We start from the raw sequence: 25,582 nt of genomic DNA, 5'->3' as shown, positions 1-25,582 counted from the left end.
TATGGTAAGAGGAAGTGTGAAAGTGTGTGAGAGCTTGCAGGTTATTATCTCATACCCCATAGCTTCTTGCTATGGGAGTTTGTCCTTAGAGAGCTACAGCAGCACATCTGTTGAAATTTGAGCATAATGATGAGCTATGGTGGATCAAACACTAGAATCAACATGATTAACAAAGTGATTAGCAAATGATTAAGACGTAATTAGCAAATAGACTAATGTAGGCATGGATACTCAAAATCCAGCAAATTCTCATTAGGGCTATGCCTCAAAGTGAATAATTAGCAAATAGACTAATGTAGGCATGGATACTCAAAATCCAGCAAATTCTCATTAGGGCTATACCTCAATTTATAGAGTTTACATCAAGCATCAAATCCCATTGATTTCTCCATGATTCACTCCCAGAATATCTCCACCTCTTGCCTGATTCTCTCCACCTCTTCTCTTTTCCCTGAATATCTCCCAGAATATCTCCACACTCCTAAATTCCCTCATGCTACCCATTATTCTCTCCCAATAGATTCTTCTAACCTTTTCACAGGTTCTTTCACAATTACATCTCCTCTTTTACAGCCTCTATCCAAGAGCTTGTTCCCACACACACCCTATTCACTTGTATATTTCAACACCTCCCCTCAAGTGAATAATCTTAGCACACCTGGACCCTATACCAAGTTTCCCTCTTACTTGATAGCCTGCGACCAGTGCCTCGAGTCCCTAAACTCATAGTCCTTGATACTCTCTCTCTATGTGTCCAAGGCTTACTATAGTTGCCTGTGACCTTGACTAAAGTGCTCACACATACATCTACCACGTGGCCTACATCATCGGTGGCTCAGAGGTGGTTTTACTTTGTTGGGGCAGGTTACATTGGGTTGTGGGGTCTCTCTCTCTCTCTCTCTCTCTCTCTCTCTCTCTCAGAAAAGATGATCTGACTGCACTTCCTTTGGAGCCTCCATGAAGTTTGCCGATGTCGTTCCTTCTCCATTGGGTTTGCTGTAGCAGTCTCTCGCCATGTGTCCTGGCTTTCCACAGTTGTTGCAAGTGAAGGTCCTCCCTCCTACTCTGCCTCTTCCTCGTCCTCGTCCTCCTCGAGAGAATCCTCCTCGGGTGAAGAATGCTTTTTCCTCTCCTGCTGTTGAGTCGAGCCCTTTCTTCTCTTTGCCTCTGCTCTCTTGCTCCAGTAGAGCTGCTTCTATCTCGTGTATCTTCAATTCAGGTACATTCTTTAGTGTTGCTACAATGTTTTCATAATCTCCTTTGTCCACACTCTTCAGAAGTACAGCTAATGCTTCATCATCTTCTACCTTTTTGCCAATAGCTGCCAGCTGTTGCTTAATGCTTTTATATTTGTTCAAGTGTGTGATTAAAGGTTCACTTTCCTTCATGTCCAATTTGTAGAATTGCATTAACAGATTTATCTTCGAATTTTTTGCTTGTGTACCAAATAATTTATTGAGTTCATCCCATGCATCTTTTGCCCATTGTATCCATGTGATATGATGAATGATTTCATCATTTAAACTGAGTGCAATAAGTCCCAATGCTTTTTCATTCCTACTCTTCCACTCATTTTCTCCTCTCTCTGGGCATTCATCTCTCCCTTCAACTAATCCCCACAGATTTTTCCTCATCAGCAAATACATGGTTTTTGTCTGCCATGTATAAAACTGTTCCCCATTAAATTTGGCTATTTCCTGTGCTGAACTCATGGTGATGTGAAGGGGGTCTTACCTCTTGATCCAATTTCAAGATTCAAGGGCAGTGTCTACCCTTTTACAACTCAATCTGGTGTTTAATAGATGATTACAACAATTTTATCAGCATAAAATCACTAGAAATTACATTAAATTAAGGGTAACCAATTTGTACGGGATGGTTGGAGTATCAAACCAACTCCGATTTGCAATCTGAAGCTATAGGGATCTGTATCAGATACCTAATGGTTAATTTGAACCCTCAATTGCACCAAAATACAGTGATTAGCACTGATTAATCACTGATTAGCAAATTAATACTCTGTTTTGTGTGCAAAAAACAGAGTATGCGGGGAGTCCAGATCTGGTGCCTTCCACTTCAAATGAGCTCAAATGCTTTCAAAGGTATTAATAGCAATGAGTCTAAGTCACCTGCAGATTTGATGAAGAGCTTGGATCTCACTGTAGACTTGATGAAACTCAATTCTGTCTTCACTAGCTTGTAGAGCATGCTTGATTACCCCTTGGGCTAGGAGGAATTGAAGCAAGTTGACTTGATGAGCACAAGATCTGCAAAACTGTCAGAAAAAATTACGCTGGAAAAAACGTGGAGTTCTCCTGAATGCGCCAGCGATTTGCTGCGTTTTCTTGATGGGCTTGAAGCCAAGGATGTTAGCTAGCTATGGTTAGAAGCTTTTGCCCTAATTTGATGTGTGCAAGGTGCTAGAGATCCTCCACTGGCTGGGGGTGAAGGGGAGAAGTGAAAACTCACTAAAAATTTGATTTTTTGCTAATTACTAATCCTAATTAATTAACTAATGGGCTCATAAACCTAATTGATTCTAGGCATGGCTCTGATACCATGTTAAAATTTGAGCATAATGATGAGCTATGGTGGATCAAACACTAGAATCAACATGATTAACAAAGTGATTAGTAAATGATTAAGACGTAATTAGTGAATAATTAGCAAATAGACTAATGTAGGCATGGATACTCAAAATCCAGCAAATTCTCATTAGGGCTATGCCTCAATTTATAGAGTTTACATCAAGCATCAAATCCCATTGATTTCTCCATGATTCACTCCCAGAATATCTCCACCTCTTGCCTGATTCTCTCCACCTCTTCTCTTTTCCCTGAATATCTCCCAGAATATCTCCACACTCCTAAATTCCCTCATGCTACCCATTATTCTCTCCCAGTAGATTCTTCTAACCTTTTCACAGGTTCTTTCACAATTACATCTCCTCTTTTACAATCTCTATCCAAGAGCTTGTTCCCACACACACCCTATTCACTTGTATATTTCAGTGACTATAACAATGGAAGCTATAACACAAGCTAGCTAATTCAATAAGCGGTTGAAGGAAAAAGTAAAAAACATGGTCAAACATCTGTGCATCATCCACGCAATAGAAACATAGTAAACCATTGCAAGTTTGATGAGACATCCTCTATTCTTCATCGAAACTCTGAATATCATTTCTCCACTGATACAAGCCCCATCGTAGTATCAACTTGACTTTAATCTAATGTTATTTAAGTAGTGTAAGCTTAAATTTTAGTGACCTATTGAGAGACAATTTCAAGGGGATCTAAATTATGGATCTTCTAGTGAAAGATACTTAGATTTAGCTTCCCTTCAAGTATAAAATTCATAACCTAAGTCTATTCAAATTTAGGCTAAAAGTCATATGTAGAGTCAATTTTTCGTATTCCAATTTCAAATTTTACCTGAATTAAGGTTTATAAAATTAATCCTTCTTACTAGATTTCCTAATCAATTGCTAACCTTCTATGGTCCAATTTTAAACTAAACTAAGGGTTATGAAATTAATCCTTCTTATTACTAGATTTCCTCGTCAATTGCTAACCTTCTATGGTCCAAATTTTCCTTGTAAGCATGAACATGTCTTAATTTTTTCTTCCTCTTTCTAGGGAAAGAGAGAGTTGCATCACAACCTTTTAAAACAAACCTCTTTTGTATCATCCCCAAGGTAATTACATAGTCTTTGCAATTAAAAAGAGAATGTTCTATTTTTCTCTCTCCACATGTAAATGGTTTCTCTCACCTTTACAAATCTATCTTCTTTCGTTAACCCTACACATCAGTGCTTTAAAGAGTGAATTTATTTTTCTATATGTACATTTGCATGAAGATTGACTACTATTGTACATGCCCAACTCTTTTCATTTTTTTCCTAACGGTGCATTTTATCCAAACAAGGCTTTTTAATCTATGTTCCTTAATTTAAACCCTATATCATTGATTAATTTCTCCAATTTATCCTAAAGTTGGTATGCTAGACTACTATAATTCCCTAAATTATATGCAATTAAAGAGAATACATAAAGTGTACACTTCTATAATAATTTTTAGTGTCTACAAAACTAGGTGTGCAATAAGAATTTATATCCTTCCGACTACTATAACTTGAGAGAAACTTATCTTAATTTTAAGCTTTTAAACATAGGATTTTGGCACAAAAGCTCATGACACCCTAATTGTAGGGCATCCTAGATATGTAAAGACATTTGCAACGATCAAGAGAAGTTTCTTTTGACAAGGGATTGAACAAGGATGTATTGAATTAGTTTCATCAATGCCTCACCTGCTGTCAAAGGATTAAAGTTGAGAGAGTAAAATTGCCTAGGAAATTACATCTCGTGGATATTTTGACAATGAAGTGGGAGTGCATAAGTATAGATTTCATCATCAGACTGCCTTCCATTAAGTGTCGGATATGATTCTTTATTTATAGTAATGGACATACTAAAAAAAGGTTACACACTTGATTTCCATAAAGACTTTCACTCCATTAGATATTGCCAAGGTATTTTTGTAGGAGATTTTTACACTTTATGGATTACCTAGTGGAATACTAAGTAATAGACACACAAAATGGAAATTCTTCCGAGTTAAAGATGCAACCTAGGAGAAAGAGAAGGATCTAGACAGAGATTATCACTAGTTCTCGAGATGAGATATCTCAATTCTTACATGGGGAAGAATGTAAGATTCCTATAGGTTACATTAGAGTTGACTGATGGAAAGTATAGCAATGATGTCTAGATTAGGAATTTTAAAAGTTTTTTTAACAAGCCGAAGCTTAAATAGAGTTGTATTTCTAAGCTTAATTCGTACTCCCTTAGCGACAAATTACCATCTAAGCAATTGTAGTTTTAAGTTCAAACTTGATAGTGCACCCTAACAACACTGCCTACATGTTCTTGAATGCATCTTCTTTAAAAAAATCAAATTAGAGTACAAAAAACCAATAGTTAGGGCATTATTTAAAAACCAAAAAACTGAGGAAAGTAACATAAAATAATGTTTAGTTACATCACTATGCCGTTACAAGCTCACCACAAGTAATTTGCAAGTTCATACTCCCATTTCTTATGATAGTGCAATCCTGACTTCACTTGTAACCTCATAATGTAATCATATACCACAGGGTAACACCAACCCTACCATCATTGCTTGGAGTTCCCATGCATAATGTAAATAGTCACATCCTCGTGTGCGCAGAGATTTCTCAAAAGTGAATCTGAAAGAGAAGCCAGCTACATACCTTTCTCATTTATCCCCAATGACCTTGAATACTGTGCACAAGGTCTTATACTGCCTCAACGATTTGATTTCACCTTTAATAACCCCACAAATACATCTTTTAGATCACAAGTTTCCAAGGTGTGCCTGGCTGAACACCTTTTACAAGCTGGTATAAATTGCAAATGCATGTAAAGCTGCAATGGATTGTGAATGGGTATAAAAATCCTTCAACAAATACATATGATGGAACATCAATGCTACTTTTAAATGAATTTTAAATTCAAACAGAGCATCATCTTGGCCGTTTCCGGATATTCTCCGCTACCGTCTTCATTGCATCAGCCATTTTGAGTAGCACTTCTGCAAGAACTTCGGTCAGCTGGGCACTGCACTGCTCTTGTGCAAGCCTGCACACATCAAAATCAAACTATATATGTGTATGGGTACTACAGTATAGGATTCATTGCCGGAACATAGAAAAAATGTGATACCTAGTAGCATTCTCCACTGCTTCAGCAATAGGATCATTCCCACTGTCGGCTTGAGAACTATGATTATTCTTTCTGTAGTCCCTTGAAGGAATCATACGCTCCTTAGATAAAGCCCCTACATAGCCAGAAAACACCCACTCCCCAGTTATAGTCATTTTGATGGTAACGCATCAAATCCTAATGGAAACTTGGTTGACAAGATAACTTACATGAGTCCTCTTGTGAAGATGGGTCCCCATGCGGTTCTACGTATGCCAGCATTGCACTTGATCGACCTTCAAGGCAACCGCTTGTTGGAAGCTCGTGATCCTCATTGAGGCTATCACATCTTGCTTTACTGCTGAAGAGTCTCTGTAGTTGTATGGCAGTTTTTGAACCCATGAATACATCCATGCAATCATAGATCTCTCTGTCAAAATTCCCAGGAAGATTCTTATCCTTCCTGCTGGATGATGACATAAACCAAAAAGACGGCACTTCTGCTGCATTTTCCCACTCTTTTATCCGTTTGTAGTTCTTTGACAGGTCTTGCCACCGTTTGCGACACTGTTCCGCATCTCTGGACACACTCTCCTTGGCACAGAGGGAGGAGATCCTGTCCCATTTTTGTTCGCTTGCTGCCATGCGCCCTTTGCTCGTAGCAGTCGTGAACTCATCCATCTGTTTTTGGTAAGCTTTAACAAGAATGATCGTTTCCTGTTTTTCCCAATTTGGATACCGTACTCGGGCGATCTTTGCTTTCTTTGTCGGTGGCTGAATCATATGCATGTGGTCCTCAGGGGTCTCCTCCATCGGAACAGCCTCAATCTGCAGTGTCAAACAGCATGATTTTTAGTTCAACATGTTCAGGCTCCTACACATGCACACAAATAAGTGCACATCTCAATGCAATATTATGAAGAAGTAACATCCTGACAATGGAGCCAGTACGGCTTCCTGGTACATAGAAAGAAGCATGGAATAGTATACAAGGACTCATTCAATCAAACTGCCTCATTCACATCATGAAGCATGAACTTCATGAGATATCGAGCATACATGGTACCCCCCCTAAAACTATGCAAGAGTATCGATTCAGGAAAAACTTATTCCTGCTGCACCAACTCTGGGTAGTCTTCATCCTCAACCCTAACTAATATCAATGCAACATGGGGACACACATTGAACTGATGCAATGATCAGTTCAAATAGCTTAACCTACACATTGGCATCACGCAGGTGACATTTGCAGTGGGAAAGCTGAAACACGCAAAATTTCTTAAGGCTTGTTTGCTACATCCACCCTATCAAAGATCCATGTCACAATATACTTAAGACTGTCTCCCAAAAGTTGCCTTTGACAGTATCCTACCAAGAGAGTTGATGAGAGTAGCCTGTCGGTACAAAGAATCCCATGTGTACGTTTGGTAGCATTGCAAGAAATACCCACAGAGTCTCCAGTTTTCCCACTGAGGATGGGTTAAAAACACCCACAAAAACTGACCGGTGAGATTTGATGCTGCTAAGGCTCTTGTGGTAGCTTAACTGTGCCCATGTCAAGTGTTAAAACTTCAGATCTGACCTGCAATAAAAGCTTGTACCCTGTGTTTAACCAGGCAACCTCAGTTGTGCATGAGAAAGATGAGAAGCTAGGACTGAGACTTTGCGTCTCTGTGCCCTAAGTTTTGGGACATAATGATTTACTGACTTTGACACTTTTGTGTGAGGATCCCACAAAGGTCAATGATGCTCCAAGGTGGCCATAGTTCCACGGAGGCATCTCGTGCTCCAAAGGTGGATAAGATACTCCATCCCTTGATTCTTGTAATTGGGGGGAAACCCACGTGTGTTATGAACTGCACACCATGGACACGGAAATGGTAAGATTTATATTTTTTGGTGAGTGGAAGTGAACCTCTTGGTGAGGAGGTTGTATGTGCTCTCGGCTCTATAACTGGCACCAATGCTTTTATAAACCTAACTCATAGTCACAGGGGACGGAGGGGACGGACCCTTGGAACGGGGGGACGCCATCCCGGGAACACTGTGGGACGGGGACGGACGGGGACGGACGGACGTCCCTAGCTGGGCGTTCCTCACAAGGGACCGCGTTCCGGGGACGGATCCAGGAGGGGACGGTTGTGGGGGACGGCTGCATGGGAACGCCGCACGTTACTGTTTGGGCAATGGTCACATTTTTTACCTTTTTTTTTGGCTGTTTGGGAGGGGTTTTTCATGGGCCTTTAGCCTTGGCCCATAGGCCTTAAGCCTTTGAGGCTTTGGGCCTTGGCCTCTCTCTTACCTCCCTCCCTATAAGAAGACACACACACACACACTCCCTCTCACACTTCAAGCTTTAGCTTCACACACACACACACTCTCTCTCTCTCCCTCAAGCGGCAAGCCTCAAGAGCCAAGGTCTCAAGTTTCAAGCTCTCACACAAGCAAGCTGTAGCCTCTCAAGACACACTCTCTGCCCCTCACACACACACTCTCTCAAGCTTCACACACACACACACACACACACACACACCCTCACACTCAACTTCTCAAGTTCTCCCTCAACTTTCAAGGCTCAAGCCTCACTCCCTCTCTCTCTCTCTCAAGCTATCAAGTGACAAGGAGGCATCCATCATCCATGGCATCCTCCTTGTGGTAGTGGCTCTTCAAGTTCCAACTACCCGTAGAAGGACGATGGGATGGACATTTTGGGATGAGGTCAATCACACCCCATCCCCTCATGGAGGTGGTGCACAACCATGGGCATGCAAGGTTTGCCCGTATAGGCGAGTGGGTGGTACTAACAAAGTAATTTTTAAGTGCCGTTCCTACCCCCGTCCCCGTTCCCTACATATGGCCGTCCCCCGTCCCCGTCCCCCGTCCCTTGTGACTATGACCTAACTCCAGTTAAACTAAACTATGACCTCCATATGTAAGCCTCCATAGTTGGAGATCTCCCCAATGGCCATCCAAGCATAGTGTAAACCTTTCTGGGATGTAACAAGAGAGTCGGCCTGTTCCGTCCCTAATGTGTGCACAAGCCGTGCGGGCAACACAGCTCTCCCTGGCCTCCTGTATGTTGGCACGAAATAGGGGACAACCACTTGGGAGGCCAAATGGTGACATCCGGGCCCCTTCTAAACAGTTGTCCTCAACTAAAAAGCCTCCAAATACACTTGAAGAAGCTGTGGATAATCTCTAAAGTAGATTTCATCAACCCATTTTGCGTCGATAGGCAAGTAGTTCTTGAACTTCACAAGGTATCACCTGGAAAGCTTACCAGTAGGTACCTTTCTCTCCTTGTGAAACACAATCTACTCAAGTTGAAGAACTTCTCTAGCTCATCAACCTCTAGTGGCTCTTCTAGCTCTGGCCCCAAATACTTCCGCAATAGACTCACATGAAAGACATTGTGAATCCTCCAATGATCACACAATGCAAGCCCGAAAGCAACCTCATTGATCTTCTTGATCACATTAAAAGTTCTGTAACACCTAGTAGAGAGCTTAGGACAGGCTCCCTCCCTTCCTTGCCCATATTGTCAAACAGAGCTCTCCAAACGGATGGGTAAAGTGAGGCTACAAATTCAACTGTCTTGGATCTCCTCAAATGCCATGTTGCAGATCAGAAAATAGCTTGGAAGAAGTATCTACCGCTGGTAGAGTTTGCATACAACATAATGCATGCCTCCACGGGAAAGGCCCCGTTTGAGATTGTATATGGCAAAGTGATATTGTCAAATAGAGCTCTCCAAAAGAGACTTGTAACTTCCGGGGTTTAGCAAAACACTTGACCATTAATGCAATTAAACACTTAAACCATGGCCACGGCCTTAACACATATCCATCATCACTTTGCATAAAACATAAAAGCGCAACAAAACATCCACAAATGCTGAAAATGGAGCTTGCACATGTGACACCGCATAGAGGACCGACCCTTACTCTCCCCATGGGAAATGCCGGATTATCCATATACCAGTGCCATAACACAACCCAACACAAGGCAACCATAAAATTCAGCTGGTACACAGGCTGTAGAAATGCCGAGCCAACAATATAATCCATATACCTCCATGTGGGTACTCATTTCTTCCCAAAAACCACAAGTCTTCATGCAACACAGCTGGTACACCACATTCAGCTCTCTACAACGATGGCTGGTACAATAGGTACAATGGCTGGTACAACAAATACAGGGACTGGTACAAGAAGTTCAATGGCTGGAAATCATAATAAAATGATTAAATACCCTTGCCTTCAGTATTTCTTCGCGATGGAAGCCTCTAAAACAGTCCCCAACAGCTGGTATAGGCAACCTTCAAGAGAGAGAAAAAGAGTAGCCATCATTAGGGCAGTTTGTAACGGTGGTAGAGGCTAGTGTGCAGGAAGAGAGCCTCTCTCTTAATCTCTTAATGAAGAGAGAGAGCTCCAATTTATATATTTGGGCCTCCCATGAGCTAAAATGACAAGAGAAGGCTATAATGACAAGTGGAGAGCCACACAATAGCTGAAGTGACAAGTGTGAGGCCACTTATCTCACTTTGATCCACTTTCTTGCCACATGTCTCAATCTAAGAGATGGTCTCTCACATAATCTTTACCTTTAAAAATATCCCAACTGGTAGACCTTCTGCCAAATGTGCTTCGACATGTCCCCTTTAGAAGTGTGATCCTTTGTATTCCAAGATAATCTCCCATTCTGACATCCTCCCCAGCTTCTTAAAAGTTGTCCTCAACTTTAAACTTCAATCCATATATCCAAGATATAATCATGTGTCGTCAAGTGGGCGAGACGAGACAATCTCATAAATCCAATATAATTAAAAGAATCCATGTAAATTGGCGAGACTAAATAAGTCTCCATAATACCAATATCAAAATCATATCCCAAATAAATGGACGACATAAAACAGTCCCATAAGTCCAGATATCATAATCATGTGCCTAGTAAATAGGCAAGAAAAAACAATTCCATAAGTCCACATATCATAATCATGTCCCAAATAAATGGGCAAGACAAAACAGTCCCATAAGTCCAGATATCATAATCATGTCCCAATAAATGGGTGAGACAAAACAGTCCCATAAGTCTAGATATCATAATCTCTCTATCCATGCTCGAAGAGTATATCCAAACAAAATAAGTTTTGGTGTTGTATCCACCAACTCGAAGGAGCAGTCTCTCATTTCCCAATCCCCAGTGTCATGTCAAGCACATGCTACTCTCCACTGGCTTCCATGCTTACACATGTAAACACCAAGTCGAGAAATAGAAGACCGATTGACCGTGCACACGGATGTAGAACTTCCACTAGATCTGAGCGCCGACATCAAGCCCCCAGCATACCAAATTCCAGTCTACTAACACTCCGCGTAGACACAGTCCCCTGCTAACAAGGTGTTAGTTCACATGACCCTTGGCGTAGACATAAGTCCCTACCAACCAGGCATCATGTCCACTCTACCACTTGCACTCCATGTTGGTACTTTGACCACACACCTTGGAGGAGAGGTGGGCTCAAGTGTGTAACATAAGATAAGAACCACTCACAAGCATAGATATCCTAGTGTTCCATAAACATTTCTGCTACACATAGTTTATAGGCATTTCGGCCACCAATTGTTTTATAGGCATTTCGGCCACCAATAGAAATCCTTGATCCATGAGATAACCATGAGTTCCATAAGTCCAATGAATCCCAAATAAAGGGAACCAAAAAGAATAATCCATCCCAATGAAGGAACCCTAGACAATGTTTCCTTGAAACCATCTCAAGGCAAACAAAAATACACTATTCTCCTTGTTCAAGCATACAAGGGTTAGTGAACATCAAAGGCACTTCATAATAAGTAGCAAAAGCACCAACTTTGCAAACTCAAAGTATACTTAGCTTTTCTTTCTAGGTTCCATCCCGTGACCTCAGCGTTATGAACTGACCATGCCAGCCAAAAGATAATTCCCCATATCAGTTTCCTTTGAGCTTGATAATAAGATCCATAAATTAGGCATAAATAGCCAATTCCATATAGAAGAGAATATAGGCAATAGAGCAAACATTCCATGATTTCAAAATAGATTCTAAGATCATTGTTAATCATCTCTCTCCAAGTGGAGATTGGTCATAGATTAGGCTTTTTGGGAAGGCCAAATGCCATAGGACATGTACCTTTTTATACTCTCTGAATAAACTGAATACAAAACCATCTCTCTCTCTCTCTATATTCTCTATCTATGCTGATTGTTCTTGCATCAAGTGTTCCTATGCATTCACAAAAGGATCCCTCCATGAAACTCGTTCTCCATGGGCATACTCAATGGCATGAGTAGCGAATGACACATGATTGTCCTTGGACCTTGACTGTCCTCCCAACGTTATGCATAACTTTCAGTGTGAGGATTATGTTGTTAATCCCTAATGTTGTGTACTAATTACTACTTAAGTACTTAACTTAGAACAAGAACCTTCAGGAGAAAGCATGGCATGGCTAGCAAGGGGAAACTTGTCCAGCGTCGCGGCGCTCACGACCGAGTACTCGACTAGGGTCGGAAATATGTGCCACTATGTGAGCCCGCTTTGAAGAGATTGATGACTCTTCAAGGGGAGATCTTCTGAAAGCTTCATATTGCTGCTTTGGCTTCTGCTGATAGTGATTCAAAGATGGATCTTTCTCATAACTGTTGTAATGTTGAGAATGTTTGCGACGAGCATGCAGAGGCTCGAACGAAGGTATTTCATGTCTGGTGGTCTCTACAGAACTGTGCTGAGGACAAGAAACCTGTTGTGGGTGTTGTACGCCGAGAAGTTGCTTGCCGGGAGCTTGAGGAGGCTTTGGCTCACCATGGATAAAGTGTGACGAAGAGGTAGCCAGAGAAGGCTTCAAGAGTAGTTGAAATGCCTTCATTTCATGCCCGAAAAGGAAAATCGGTGAAGAAAATGAGGATTTGAGGCCGCTTTCAACACTTTATGCTTGCTGTAATTTCTGGACAGCAACAAAATTCTGCACTGCAGGGTTTGGTGGAAGCCTAGGTGTACCGCCAGGGGTGGAACTAGCCTGCAAGGCGGCCAAGCACGAAGGCCGAAGGGCAGCAAGGACCCGTCTAGGCACGAGGCGCGAGGGCGGTGACTCCGGGAGCGCGAGGCGCGTTCACGGGACCGCCGAGGGCACGGGCAAAGGGTGACGGCTGCACGAACTCCATCGGGATGGGACGGGAAAAAAAAATTTCAGCGAGGCTTAATCTTTAGGCATCTGCTGCGGGTGAGAAGATCTTTCCTCCACCTCCATACAACACCGAGAAGAGGGGTGGACAAGGGAGTGCCGCGGAGAGGGTGAGGGCTTCACAACCCACAGGTAGGAAAAAATTTTGCTCCGATACCACTGTAAGGATTATGTTGTTAATCCCTCATGTTGTGTACTAATTACTACTTAAGTACTTAACTTAGAACAAGAACCTTCAGGAGAACACTTGAGATAAGATTGAATTGACTTGTTGTATTAAACTGAGTACAATAGGTCTCTTATATAGGAGATGAAGAGACACATTTGAAGAGGCATGTCCTTTGACGAAAGGAAATGACCTTAGACGAAAGGGTACATCTTTAGGCTAAGGGATGTGTCTATTCCATTTGTCGAAGGGATGTGGCTATTCGATGAAGAGGTACATCCTTTGGCGAAGAGTCGCAACCAGTCGAGGGTAGGGGTTCCCTTTGGCTGGTTACTCTTTGCATCTGCAACAGGAATCAACAATGAAGAGAGAATCTGATACATAAATACGTCACAATCGTGACATTCAGCCCATGACGGGGTTCTTTCTTCCCTAGTCAATTCCATAGGCAAAGTACGGCGGCTAACACCCCAACACTTTCCCCATGGGAAGCATGCATCACATATAAATCTCCATCATGTTTGCCACTCTCTCCTGCGTGTACATCTCTATCTTTTCCTGAACCATGCGAGGTAGAGGCTTGCTTTGAAGTCACTGAAACCTCATCCTTGTGTACATAAGACTTGATCCTACAAGACAAATCATTACATGTCTCCTCATGCGGGAGTTCTTTGACACAAAGCTCACCTGCTTTGACTTTGATCACATCTCCACCATTTATGAGATAGTTGAGAGCTATCTCCCGAGGATTCACAACCAATTCCCTCGCCATAGAGTCCATAGTGTGTGCAATCATAGACTTGGCCTTTGTGGCCTCCATAAGCTTATGAACCTGTAGGTTCTCATGGAACATCTTCATCTCTTCCTCCTTGGCATTCAACTGCCTCTTTAAACATTCCATCTCGGTCATCTTCATGCATCCCTCGTCTGCTTTGAGAGTATCGTCCCACATATGTTGACTTCTCTACATAACTTGTATGTATATGCCTATTGCCCAAAGCATCAGAAGCATGTGTACCACTTGGCTGGCCATCTGAACTAGGCCCTTACCCACTCTGTGCATGGCTGTCCATACTGCCCAAACGACTATTTTCCCACTGAGAAGAGGAAAACAACCGTGCTCTGATACCTCTGAACCTATACTGGCTAGATGTGAACGTCCTTGGGCACCGTCTCGTGAACAAAATGCTCGTCAACACTTAAAATATACTAGCTACAAATGCACAAGATAACTCAAAGATACATCACATAACTTGTATGTATATGCCTATTGCCCAAAGCATCAGAAGCATGTGTACCACTTGGCTGGCCATCTGAACTAGGCCCTTACCCACTCTGTGCATGGCTGTCCATACTGCCCAAACGACTATTTTCCCACTGAGAAGAGGAAAACAACCGTGCTCTGATACCTCTGAACCTATACTGGCTAGATGTGAACGTCCTTGGGCACCGTCTCGTGAACAAAATGCTCGTCAACACTTAAAATATACTAGCTACAAATGCACAAGATAACTCAAAGATACATCACTGCACAAGACAAATTGCAAAAGGAAAGCATTGCACAATACACTACCACTAGGGCCGCGAACGGGCTGACCCCCCCTCAATACTGAAGTATATTATTGGAGTATTTAATCTGTGTACAAAGTTCCAAGGGCTTTCCAGCCAGATAATCCAATGCAATGCAAATATGAAGACAGTTACCCAAACAAAAGTGTGTCAGAGTAGATTGTCGATGTAGGACTCGTCGAAAAAGTCAAAGTAGCCTGGCTACTAGTCTCATACACCTGGAGGAAAGTGAACACGAAACTGTCGTTCTGAGACGACACACGAAGAGGTGCTCTCATACTAGAGCTTGGCTCACTCCCTCGCAAAGACCGTGGTTCAAGCCTTCCAAGTACGAGTACACGAGTAGGTATAGGTACACGAGCAGGTACAAGTACTACGATTTGGGATGTTTCCCTCTCGACTTTGGATCTTAGCACCAGAAGTCTATCAGAACAAACCCATGGCCCATATTCAAAGTTTCCTTGGGGTCCGTCAAGCTTTGGGCTACCCTGGCCACCGCATACAGCCGGTACAAGTGATACAGTTCAGGTACAACATACGATATGGCAGCGTACACCACGGCAGCAGATACTGTGGGTACAGTGAGTACGGCAGCCGGTACAGTCGGGTACGTGTATGGCAGCATGTATAGGCTGGTACAATGTGTACAGCAGTGGGATACATGCGCATTGCGGGTACATCATGTAGAACAGCAGGTGCAGCGAGTACAGTAAGTACATGTATGGCAAGCAGGTACAGCAGGTCGAGTACGACTGAGTACAGTAGGTTGCAGGCAGCAGGTATGGCAACTTTTAGAGCTTCCTGTCGACTTGCATAGCCAGAGAGACGAGTGAGAGATGTTCGCTTTGGTGCATGCGTGAGAGAGAAGCAAGTGGGAGTCGTAGTAGAGGTTGGTGGACATGAGGTGAAAGGGGTCCAACCTCTATGTGCCACGTGGCACAGCCCCGCCCCCCCACCCACCTCAAACAACGGTGGGAACCTCCTTTTAGTGCCCACACATGTAAGTAGGTTTACATGGTCAAAAGGGTGCCCAAACGTTGGGCTGCCCATACATGGGTCCCTTGGGAACAACTAAGGTTATAAAACCTTTATTAAAATAAACAAAGGTTTAGATTAATACTTACCACCTATTCACATGCCACAAACCATGTTAGAATACAAGGCATTCACACGGTTCACGGGTGGGCATCCCCTGCTTGTGAAGGGGACACATCATGGCAGGCAGTCACACGAAAACAAGTCATGCAAAATCAGTTTCAAGCAAGCAGAGATGCGTGCACATGCAATATGCAATGGATACATCTCCTATTCTTGGAACCTATAGATAGCAAGTCTTCCTGAGCATGAAACTAGCTCAATGGGAAGCCTAGAACTGGGATCCTGGCAGGGCCACTATGGGTGACAACAAGATCTCATGTCCCGTAGGTGACACAAGTCCTAGCCTTAGTACGGGCGACACAAAGCTCCCCGGCCTCCACTACCTTGGCACGAAATAGGGGAGAGCCACTTGGGCAGCGAAATGGTGACATTGTGTGCCTCTGTACAGCCAACATCTGACAACCTGTACGGAAGCCTCACATGTGCCTATACAGCCTGCTGAGCATGCTACAGCCCGGTCTTCCATCGCTACTGCAACTATGCGCTGTCCATATGCTGCTCTGGATCATGGCAGGCCATGTGCATCTCTAGCACATGCGACCACCACCAATTGTCCACTCATCTTAGTCCAGTTGCCGTTCAGATTCAGCACTAATGTATCTCTACTATATGCGCAATAGATTAGCCATAGGAAAGCATGCGCCTGACCCTATGCCCACTCGTGCCTGACCCTACAAATGGGTACATGTAACTTGGTTGAACATAATGCTAATCAATACACTTAAATACACTTTCTCAAATACAAGAAGTAAATTACTGAATTGACAAAAGACACACAATGAGCCGGAACGGCCAACCCCTCTCTAAAATAAAGTATATTGATCTTGGGAGAATCAAGTACATAGTGTCATCGGCATTTTTGACCAGATTTCCATACCAATGCATATGAATACAGTATTGCAAACAAGTGGTTGTCAATGTAGACTTGCAATCCATACTACCCTCTCAAGTATCCATGTTCCCTACCATCTGCTCTCTATTGTTCCACCAACACATGGTAGCAACAATATGCAAGAGAGCATGTAGGACAAGAGAACACTACACAAGGTATGTGATCTTGTAATCCGGTTCCTCCCTCCTGCTACTTGCTTCCATATTTAAGCATAAAAGCTTACCAATAGCAAGTAGAGTTGATGACAGCGGAAGTCTTTGCGATGGAAGTCCTTGGAGTGTTGAGATCTTCAATTTGTCGCATTTCTTCGCGACAGAATTCTTCAAGAGGATGAAGGGAGCCTTGGAAAAGCTTCCTCTATGGTTTAACTTGAGAGAAGAGGACTGAAATTAAGGTTTTCAGCAAAAAGATCAGAAATTACAATAATAAAGAGAACTATTTTGCTGAATTTCAGTCATTGGGAGTGTGTAGGAGAGTGATTAGCATCCAGAAATACTCTTGGAAGCTTGAAAAACACCTTAGCAAGCTTGAAAATGGAGTTGGGAAGGAGAAAGTGCAAAAAATGCAGCCCAACAGCCCTCATGAAGGAGGCGCCCATCTCTAGAGAGAGGAGGAAGAGTGAGGTGGTGAGTTGTCCAGTGTAGGTGGCAGGCACGTGCTTTGTGGAGCAAGCTAGAGTGGACACATGGCTGATTACTCCCTTTGTACAAGGGGGATAAGGTCTGGGCGGTGAACATTGGGTTATGTCCACCTTAGGACATCAGTGTGTGTGAACACCGAGCTGGTCATAATTTATAAGTGAGTTTTGCTCGCCTAAAACTTAATGAAGTGTGTACACACTTACTTTTAAATTAGTGCTAACTCCTAAGGCCAGGTTTATGACCAATACTTACCACCTGTCACATGCCACATAACCATGTCAGCAAACAGTTTCACACGTACGGTTCGCGGACGGACGTCCCCTTATGTGACATGCAGCGGAAGTCTTTGTATTGGTTGATCCTGTCACACAATATGCTCACACCGTCTTCTGTATCCTGAGTTTCGTGAGTTTAGCAATCCATTTCATTTACTTCAAACTTTAAAGAGATGAGAGAGAGAGATATGAGAACTGTACACCAGATTGGGTCTCGAATTACCCACTGAAGGGCCCCCTATCCCGATAACAAGATAGTATTTGCTTTATTACTTTAGAGAGAATGACTTTGGACTGTAGATAAGCCGAACGCAAGATCTCGGAGGATCGGAGAGCGGCTGATCTGTACACTGCTGTAGAAACACCTCAATGACTTGATCTCGAGCCTATGCACACCTGAGGCTCAAAGAAGAAGAAGGTGGACTGTTCTACACACTGTTAGAATGCTGAAAACACATATGAATGCTGAGTTACCTTCACCAGATGACTGCTGAATGTGTTGATGATGCAGAGAAGGCTGGACACTGATGCAAACAACTGTTTCAGGGCTGGAAACTGCTGTAGACTGTTGCTTCAGGGCTGGAATCTGCTGTGGACAGAAACGCAGGTGTCTGGAGTGCTGATGGACTGAAACGCAGGTGTCTTGGGCCTGCTGGACAGAAGCTGCAGGGTACTGAGGCTGCTGGACAGAAAAACGCAGAGGTCTTCTGCTGTACGGCTGTGCAAAACGCAGATATGAAGGCTGATTGCTGGCGTTAAACTATGCTGAACTGTGGGCTGAACTATGGGCATGAACTGATGCTGAATTCAGGGCTGAAAGAGGCTGAAGACAGGCACCTAGGGCTGGGCTGAAGCTATGGATCTCAAGGGGCTGGAGAAGAAAGCTTATGGGCACTAGGGCTGGATTAGTCTTAGGCTGAAAGCAAGAGAGAGGAGAGCTCTTAGCACAATGAAGACTGAATGAGCAAAAGAGGCTCTAGGCAAGCCTATTTATACTAACTGGAGGTTGGTCATTTAATAAAGTTAATATTTATAAATGCCCAATAATGCAAATAATGATAAATAAATACTAATAAATATGGAAAAAATACCAGATAAATCCCAGTAAATTTCCTAAGGCTTTGGGGATGTTCTAAATGACGCACAGGCATATGTATGCATATTATGCAAGATGCAGAGTGCTTTCTGATGCAAACCCTAAGGCTTCTACTGACTCTACATGCATGAATGATTCTCTCCAAGTGGGTTAAGGGACTTGACTGACTGACTGACCCACTAAGGCTGAGGAATGACCTACGTAGCTCGTGCCTGACTTATCCTGGACTGAGGATGTACAATGGGGTCACGGCGTACGACAATTATCATCCTATTGGGTTCTAAAACTGTACAACTGTTGCACTTCTGATGATTAGCCATCTTGTCACCATGCACTGAGTGCAGAGTGCATGTGATATTCCCTCCTGATTAGCTTGGCGGCAGGTTCATGGCTTCCAAGTAGTCCGCCAATAACTGGGGGTACTCCTAGAAGAACTCCTCGTCGAGCCATACGGCTTCGTGGGTACCTCGATCTCGGAACTTCGTATAGAACTGACGAATCCGTCGACCGGAACCATGCTTCCATCGATGAAGAAGGATCTGCTCAGGCTCAATAACTTCTGCCTCGTCTACCACGTCTGGCTGCTGTTCATCTGAAACATCAAGCACTTCTAGACCAACATATGGTTTTAGCCAAGAAACATGGAAAACATCATGCATTGTCCATCTGGCAGGCAACTTTAACTTCATTGAGACATCACTTATCTTCTTCACTATTGGAAAAGGGCCAAAACTACGGAATGAAAGCTTGGGACAACGTTTACCCACTTGTTTCAATCTCTGCTTCATGATACGCAAATAGACCCAATCCCCTTCCTTGAAGTGGACATCTCATCTAGATTTATTTGCCTGTCTGCTATATGCTTCCTGAGCTTTGGTCAAGCGGTCTTTGACTGACTCAATGATCTCGGAAAATGCTTCCGTGGTTTTATTAGCCTCTAAAGATGGAGACACCATTCTCGTCAAAAGAGAAGAAAAACGGCGACCAAAGGCTGCTTCATATGAAGTCCGTCCGACACTGGATGAATGTGTGTCGTTCAAGATAGCTTGGACCAACGGAAGATAGTGCTCCCATTTGGACTGCTGGTCATGACAATATGACTTGAGGACATCAAAGGCCAACTGATTATAAATTTCTGTCTGGCCATCTGTCTGGGGATGGAATGCACTAGACAACTGCAACTTAGTTCCAAAGTTTTCAAATAATGCCCTCCAGAAATGCGAGGTAAACTTGGAATCTCTGTCTGATGTTATGGTGCTAGGCAAACCACAAATTGGATACCAATGCTTGAGAAACAGACGGGCTACGTCCTCGGCTATGGCTGTCATGGCCCTGTGAAAATGGAGCAGGACAAGTGTGGGCATGGTGGTTGCAGGGTCAGAATATTTTATGATTCACATGGGGGGTGCCCGGACAGTGTTTAAAGATGTGTGGACAACCCTAGGTGTGAAGGGGGAACATTAAAACATTAACTTTTAATGTTTATAAAAGTTGCCCCTAGGCCTTAGTGGCCCTAGGGAACTTATTCAAGTTGGGCCCTAGGGATTATTATTATTTTTGGGGGAGGAGCCACTTTTGGAGAGTTTCTCTCTCTTCTCTCTCTCTCTCTTCCCTTTTGGGAGTCGTGGAGCAAAAGCATGTATTCTATGCGTGGAGAAGCTGAAGGAAGGGGAGGCAGCTGCTGAAGATCAGAACTGTTGCTGATTTTCTGAGAGAACCAGCCGTACAGCACTGTACGGCCAGAGCAGGACTCTCTCTCTCTCTCTCTTTCTCTCTCCTGTTGCTGGCGGCGCACAAGCTGTTGCTGTTAGGGGCTGCGCAGAAGGCCTGTGCAGGCTGCACAGCTTGTTTTTCAGCAGGTACACTTGGTACGGCTGCCGTACAGTGTACGGGCAGCCTGGTATAGAAGGTACAAGTGCTGCAGGTGGTGTAGACAGGTGCTGGACAGGCCTGTGTACTCTGATTCAGGCTGGTACAGAAGTGGACAGCAGGCTGTTTTTGCAAGTACAACGCCTGGCACGCATCCCGAGGCGGTACAATCAAGTACAGTGCTGATTTTCAGATCTGTACTTTCAAGGACAGCATAGGAGTGAGCATCAGGAGGAAGATACAGGCAAGTGCAAGCACATGTGTGAAGCAGGATTGTGGGTTCAAGTGCCTGCAGGCACAGATTGGTGCTGTTGCTTCCTCCAGAGTTGTTTCACGAGCTGAACTTGGTAAGCCTTGACTCTGTTCATCCATCTCTCTTTCTATTGCTTGATGTCTGCTACAGGTATGAGTTATCTGGCTCCTTGTGAGAGGAGGAGTATAGCAGATTGACAAGAGATTAAGACAGGGATTGAACAGCACATGTATGTTGAGCTGAGAATATGTATCATGCTTATGAGTTATGCCAGATGTATGCCCATGGCTGGCCTGCTTTGTGAACTTGGCTGATCAGAGGGAGGCACAGTGTGTTGCTTGAGGACACAGATCTGTGTGCATAGATCCTCTGTGCTGAGAAGGATTTGTGGGCAGTCAGATTGGACTACAGGTGTAAACTCTTGGCTGGTTTTTATGTTATACTCAGCCATACATATTATTTTAATGGAATAAAGAAATACCGCAAGGGGCGCCAAGCTTTGGGGCCAACAGGTGTCGTTGTGTATTCAGATTTGGGCACTCTAGCCCCAATCTGTGTTTGGTTTTTCATCTAGACTACAAGTGGACGGGTGTTAGCTCTTACCGCACTCTGGTTTTCTATCAGAGGCCGGTTTCAAGGTTCCGTTGCCGGGACCAATCATCAACTTTCTGAAGGGGGTGAGCTCGTGGTTGTTTTGGAGAAAGCCATCGCTGAAAATTCAGCAACCATGTCTGATACAGAGGAAGAGTACTCCTATCAAGAAGAAGAAGAGCAAGAGACTTCTCCTGAAAGAGATGTATCTGAGGATATTTTTGCAGGAGAACAGGCTGCAGATGTTGAGCCTTATGAGGATGTAACACAGCCAGAAGATGTGCATAGTAAAGAGGATGATGATGCTCGGTTCAAAGATCGCTTGGCTGGTGTTATGGATACTTTTATGCAGCTCACACAGAGCGAGAGATTTGCTGAATTTATGAGATCTCGCACAGAGCCCCGCACAGAGCCCCAGAAAAAGAAGAAGAAGGTTCGTTCGAAGAATCTTTCTCATGGTCATAGTGGTACCACTCCACAGGATCCATCTCCTGCACAGTTTCCGAACATGCAGCATGCTTTTGGTGCTAACCCACAGAGTTCCTTCTATGGACAGCCACCTATTCCTCAGCAGAACATGCATCCAGGGTACTTTGGTGGTGGCTCAGTGTTTCAATCCATGACTGGGGGTTATCCTCAGGGAGGCATGGGTATGTATGGGCCTTTTGGAGCCAATTTTCAGCCTGGCATGCAAGGGAATATGTATGGTGGTATGCAGTCCGGTATGCAAGGAAATGTGTTTGGAAGCATGCAACCTGGGATGCAAGGCAATATGTTTGGTGGCATGCAGCCAGGTATGCATAGTGGAATGTATGGAAACATGGCTGGGATGTATGGTATGCCTGGTGTTGGAATGGGAAATGTTGACCCGATGATGGGTATGAATGTTGGGGGCAGCAATCTCACGAAACCACTTCCATATGATAATCTAACGCCTATGGGCAAGGCGAAGGATTACAAGGAAGGGGGAGCTGCAGTGAAGTTTGACACTTTCAGTGGGGCCAAGGATAAATTGAAGGCACTTACCTTTTTACAGCAGTTTGATGCTGCTTTTTCTGGTGGGAATTACACAGAGTCCTCGAAGGTGAGGAAAGCTGCCACTTTTCTCAAGGGCAATGCTTTGCAGTGGTGGTCTACTCTTCTTTTGCAGGGCATAGCACCCACCACATGGGTCCAATTCAAACAGGTCTTCTCTTCCGTATGGCTCACATCTACATTTGAGGTGGATGTTATGACAGCATGGCACAAGCTGGATGCTTCAAAGTGTGATAGTTTGGAAGACTATAACAAGAAGTTTTGGGAAGCTCTACTCCCAGTGACTTCTTATCGTGCCGTGCCATTATCTGAGCAGGTAGAGAAGTATTGTTGTGGGCTGCCCAAGGAGGTACGCGATTACTGTATAAAGACAAGAGTAACGAACATGTCACAGATGATTGAAAATGCTATGACAGCCAATGCGTTACTCACAGGTGGTTCATCTGGATTTAAAGGCAGTAAGAAATTGGGCAAGAAAGCTGAAAAATTTGGGCATGCTTCTCGTGATGCTAAAGGGTCTACAGAGACAAAGTATAAGAAGTTGCCAATGCCCAAAAGGACTTCTGAGGAAAGACAGGCTTTGAGAGATGCTCAAAAGTGTTTTTACTGTACTGAAGAGGGGCATATGTCATTCAATTGTCCCAAGAGAACGTCCAAGAAGGACCCTGACAATAAAGGAGAGCCCAAGCCAAAGAAACCAAAGCCTTCTGCAGGCTTAGTTCCTGATCTTGTGGGGGAGCAGCTAAGTGGTGAAGCTACGGAGTTGTGCAGGGCATGGGGCAACGTGAGAGATCAGAATGCTTTGATCTTCTTTGACACAGGTGCTAGAGCCAACTTCATTTCACCAGATTTGGCTGGCCGATTGGGGATTCGCGCAGAGGAGATGGGGCCGTTACATGAGGCAAATATGGCTTGTCCAGGGTATGCAGAACCCGTTACTCCTATTATTGGGAAGCTTCGGCTTCATTTGCAGGGTTATGTGGACAGCGAGGAGTTCTTCATCATGCCTTTGGATGGCTGTGATGTTTTGTTGGGGATGCCATGGTGCCACAGGGTACATGCGGTGGTGGATACTTACAATAGGAAAATTACTCTGACTCATAGAGGGAAAGAGCATGTATTGGATGTAAAACTCAAAGGGGAATCTGTTCCTATTGTATCCGCTTCGGCGATTTCATCAGTAATGAAAAAGCATCTTTCCGCGTACTTGATTTATGTAAAGGATGCACAAGATGATGAGTCTAAGTCTAATTTGTCGATGTTAGATAAGGACAGGGCTGATTTCTTAAGTGGGTTTCAAGACTGTTTTTCCGAGTCATTGCCAGGAGAATTACCTCCTGAGAGGCCAGAAGATCATGCCATAGATCTGATTCCTGGTAGTACTCCACCAAATAGACCGCCGTATCGTGTTAGTGCAGCCCAACAAGAAGAGATTATGAGTCAGGTGCAGGAGCTATTGAATAAGGGGTTGATACAGCCTAGCTCATCACCCTTTTGCTCACCTGTGCTCTTAGTGCAGAAGAAGGATGGTTCTTGGCGCATGTGTATTGATTACAGGGCGCTGAATAAGAATACCATCAAGAATCGATTCCCCATACCAAGGATCGATGACATATTGGACCGCTTACAGGGCTCCACAGTTTTTAGTCGTATTGACTTGAAAAGCGGGTATCATCAGATACGCATTAGACCCGAGGATGTGCATAAGACAGCATTCCGAACCACATTTGGGTTGTATGAGTTCTTGGTTATGCCCTTTGGTTTGACGAATGCGCCTGCCACATTTAACCGAATGATGGACAGGATTTTCCGACCTCATAGAGAGTTTGTGGGCACATTCTTTGATGATATGATTGTGCATTCACAAACTGAGGAAGAGCATAGAAGGCATTTGGCCATTGTGTTTGCAGAACTCAGAAACCATAGGTTGGTGGTTAATGGCAAGAAGAGTGAGTTTTTCTTGCAGGACATACATTTCTTGGGGCATATTGTGTCTGGTCATGGAGTCCGTATGGATCCAGCAAAGGTGGAAGCAATACTTAATTGGCCAGCTTTGAGGACCGTGCATGATGTACGCAGCTTTCTAGGATTGTGTTCCTATTACAGGCGTTACATACGGCACTTTGCTGAAATTGCTTCGCCTCTTCATGCTTTGACGAAGAAAGCAACTCCGTTTAGATGGGCTGATCGGGAAATTACAGCATTCAAAAAGCTCAAAGAAAAGCTTACGTCGGACCCAGTATTGGTGTTACCGGATCTCCGAAAGGCTTTTGTTGTCCAGTGTGATGCATGTGGAAGTAGCATTGGTGCAGTTCTCATGCAAGAGGGACATGTGATAGCTTATGAGAGTAGAGTTTTGCAAGATGCCGAGAAGCATTTACAGGTGTATGAGAAAGAGATGTTGGCTGTAATTCACGCTCTTTCTACATGGAAACACTACTTGCTTGGGGCTGATTTCACTGTGCAGACAGATCATCAGACTTTGCGATATTTCCTCACGCAGACTAAGCTTTCAGAGAAGCATATGCGATGGGCAAACTTTTTGTCAATGTTTCACTTCCAGATTGTGCATGTGGAAGGCAAAAAGAATGTAGTGGCAGATGCTTTGTCACGCAAGCCACAGGTCTCTGCAGTTTCACTTGCTTATCATCATGAGCTTGATGAAATGAAAGAGCAGTATGCCCATGATGAGGATTTTGAAAGGTTGTATGATCAGATGTCTGAGGGTCAGCGGCATGAGCATTACACTCTCAGAGATGGGTTTTTATTGATGCATGGCAGACTGTGTGTTACCAGGCCATTGCGACTCAAGGTTATGATTGAAAGTCATGCTCCACCGTATGCAGGTCATAGAGGTATTGACGCCACGGTCAAAGCAGTGGAGACTTTCTTTTATTGGCCAACCTTGCGAAGAGATGTTGATGCCTTTGTGAGGCAATGCATCGTATGTCAGAAGGTAAAGTTTGACCGTCAGAAGACACCAGGGTTATTACAGCCTTTACCTATTCCGGATAGACCTTGGGAGAGCATTGCCAAGTGGGGGGTATGTCATGGCCCTGTGAAAATGGAGCAGGACAAGTGTGGGCATGGT

General features: G+C 43.8%; 1 protein-coding gene across 1 annotated transcript in view; it reads right to left on the bottom strand.

Annotated features, from left to right (window-relative positions):
- Positions 1–4,993: 4,993 nt before the first annotated feature.
- The window catches only part of LOC147614112 (uncharacterized), a 31,673-nt gene continuing 11,084 nt past the window's right edge, over positions 4,994–25,582 (bottom strand). Inside the window, exons 2-4 of the mRNA XM_086780645.1 lie at positions 5,957–6,554; positions 5,748–5,862; positions 4,994–5,663 (exon numbers count right to left, since the gene is read on the bottom strand). Of these exons, the coding sequence (XP_086636771.1) occupies positions 5,549–5,663; positions 5,748–5,862; positions 5,957–6,539 (813 nt within the window). The 5' untranslated portion in view covers positions 6,540–6,554 and the 3' untranslated portion in view covers positions 4,994–5,548. The remainder of the gene's footprint in view (positions 5,664–5,747; positions 5,863–5,956; positions 6,555–25,582) is intronic.

Source organism: Cibotium barometz, chromosome 42 (assembly GCF_041138505.1).
Source record: "Cibotium barometz isolate CiBa-2024 chromosome 42, ASM4113850v1, whole genome shotgun sequence".
Lineage (NCBI taxonomy): Eukaryota > Viridiplantae > Streptophyta > Polypodiopsida > Cyatheales > Cibotiaceae > Cibotium > Cibotium barometz.
The sequence above is the reverse complement of the archived record's forward strand: the minus strand, read 5'-3'. Positions and strand labels throughout refer to the sequence as shown.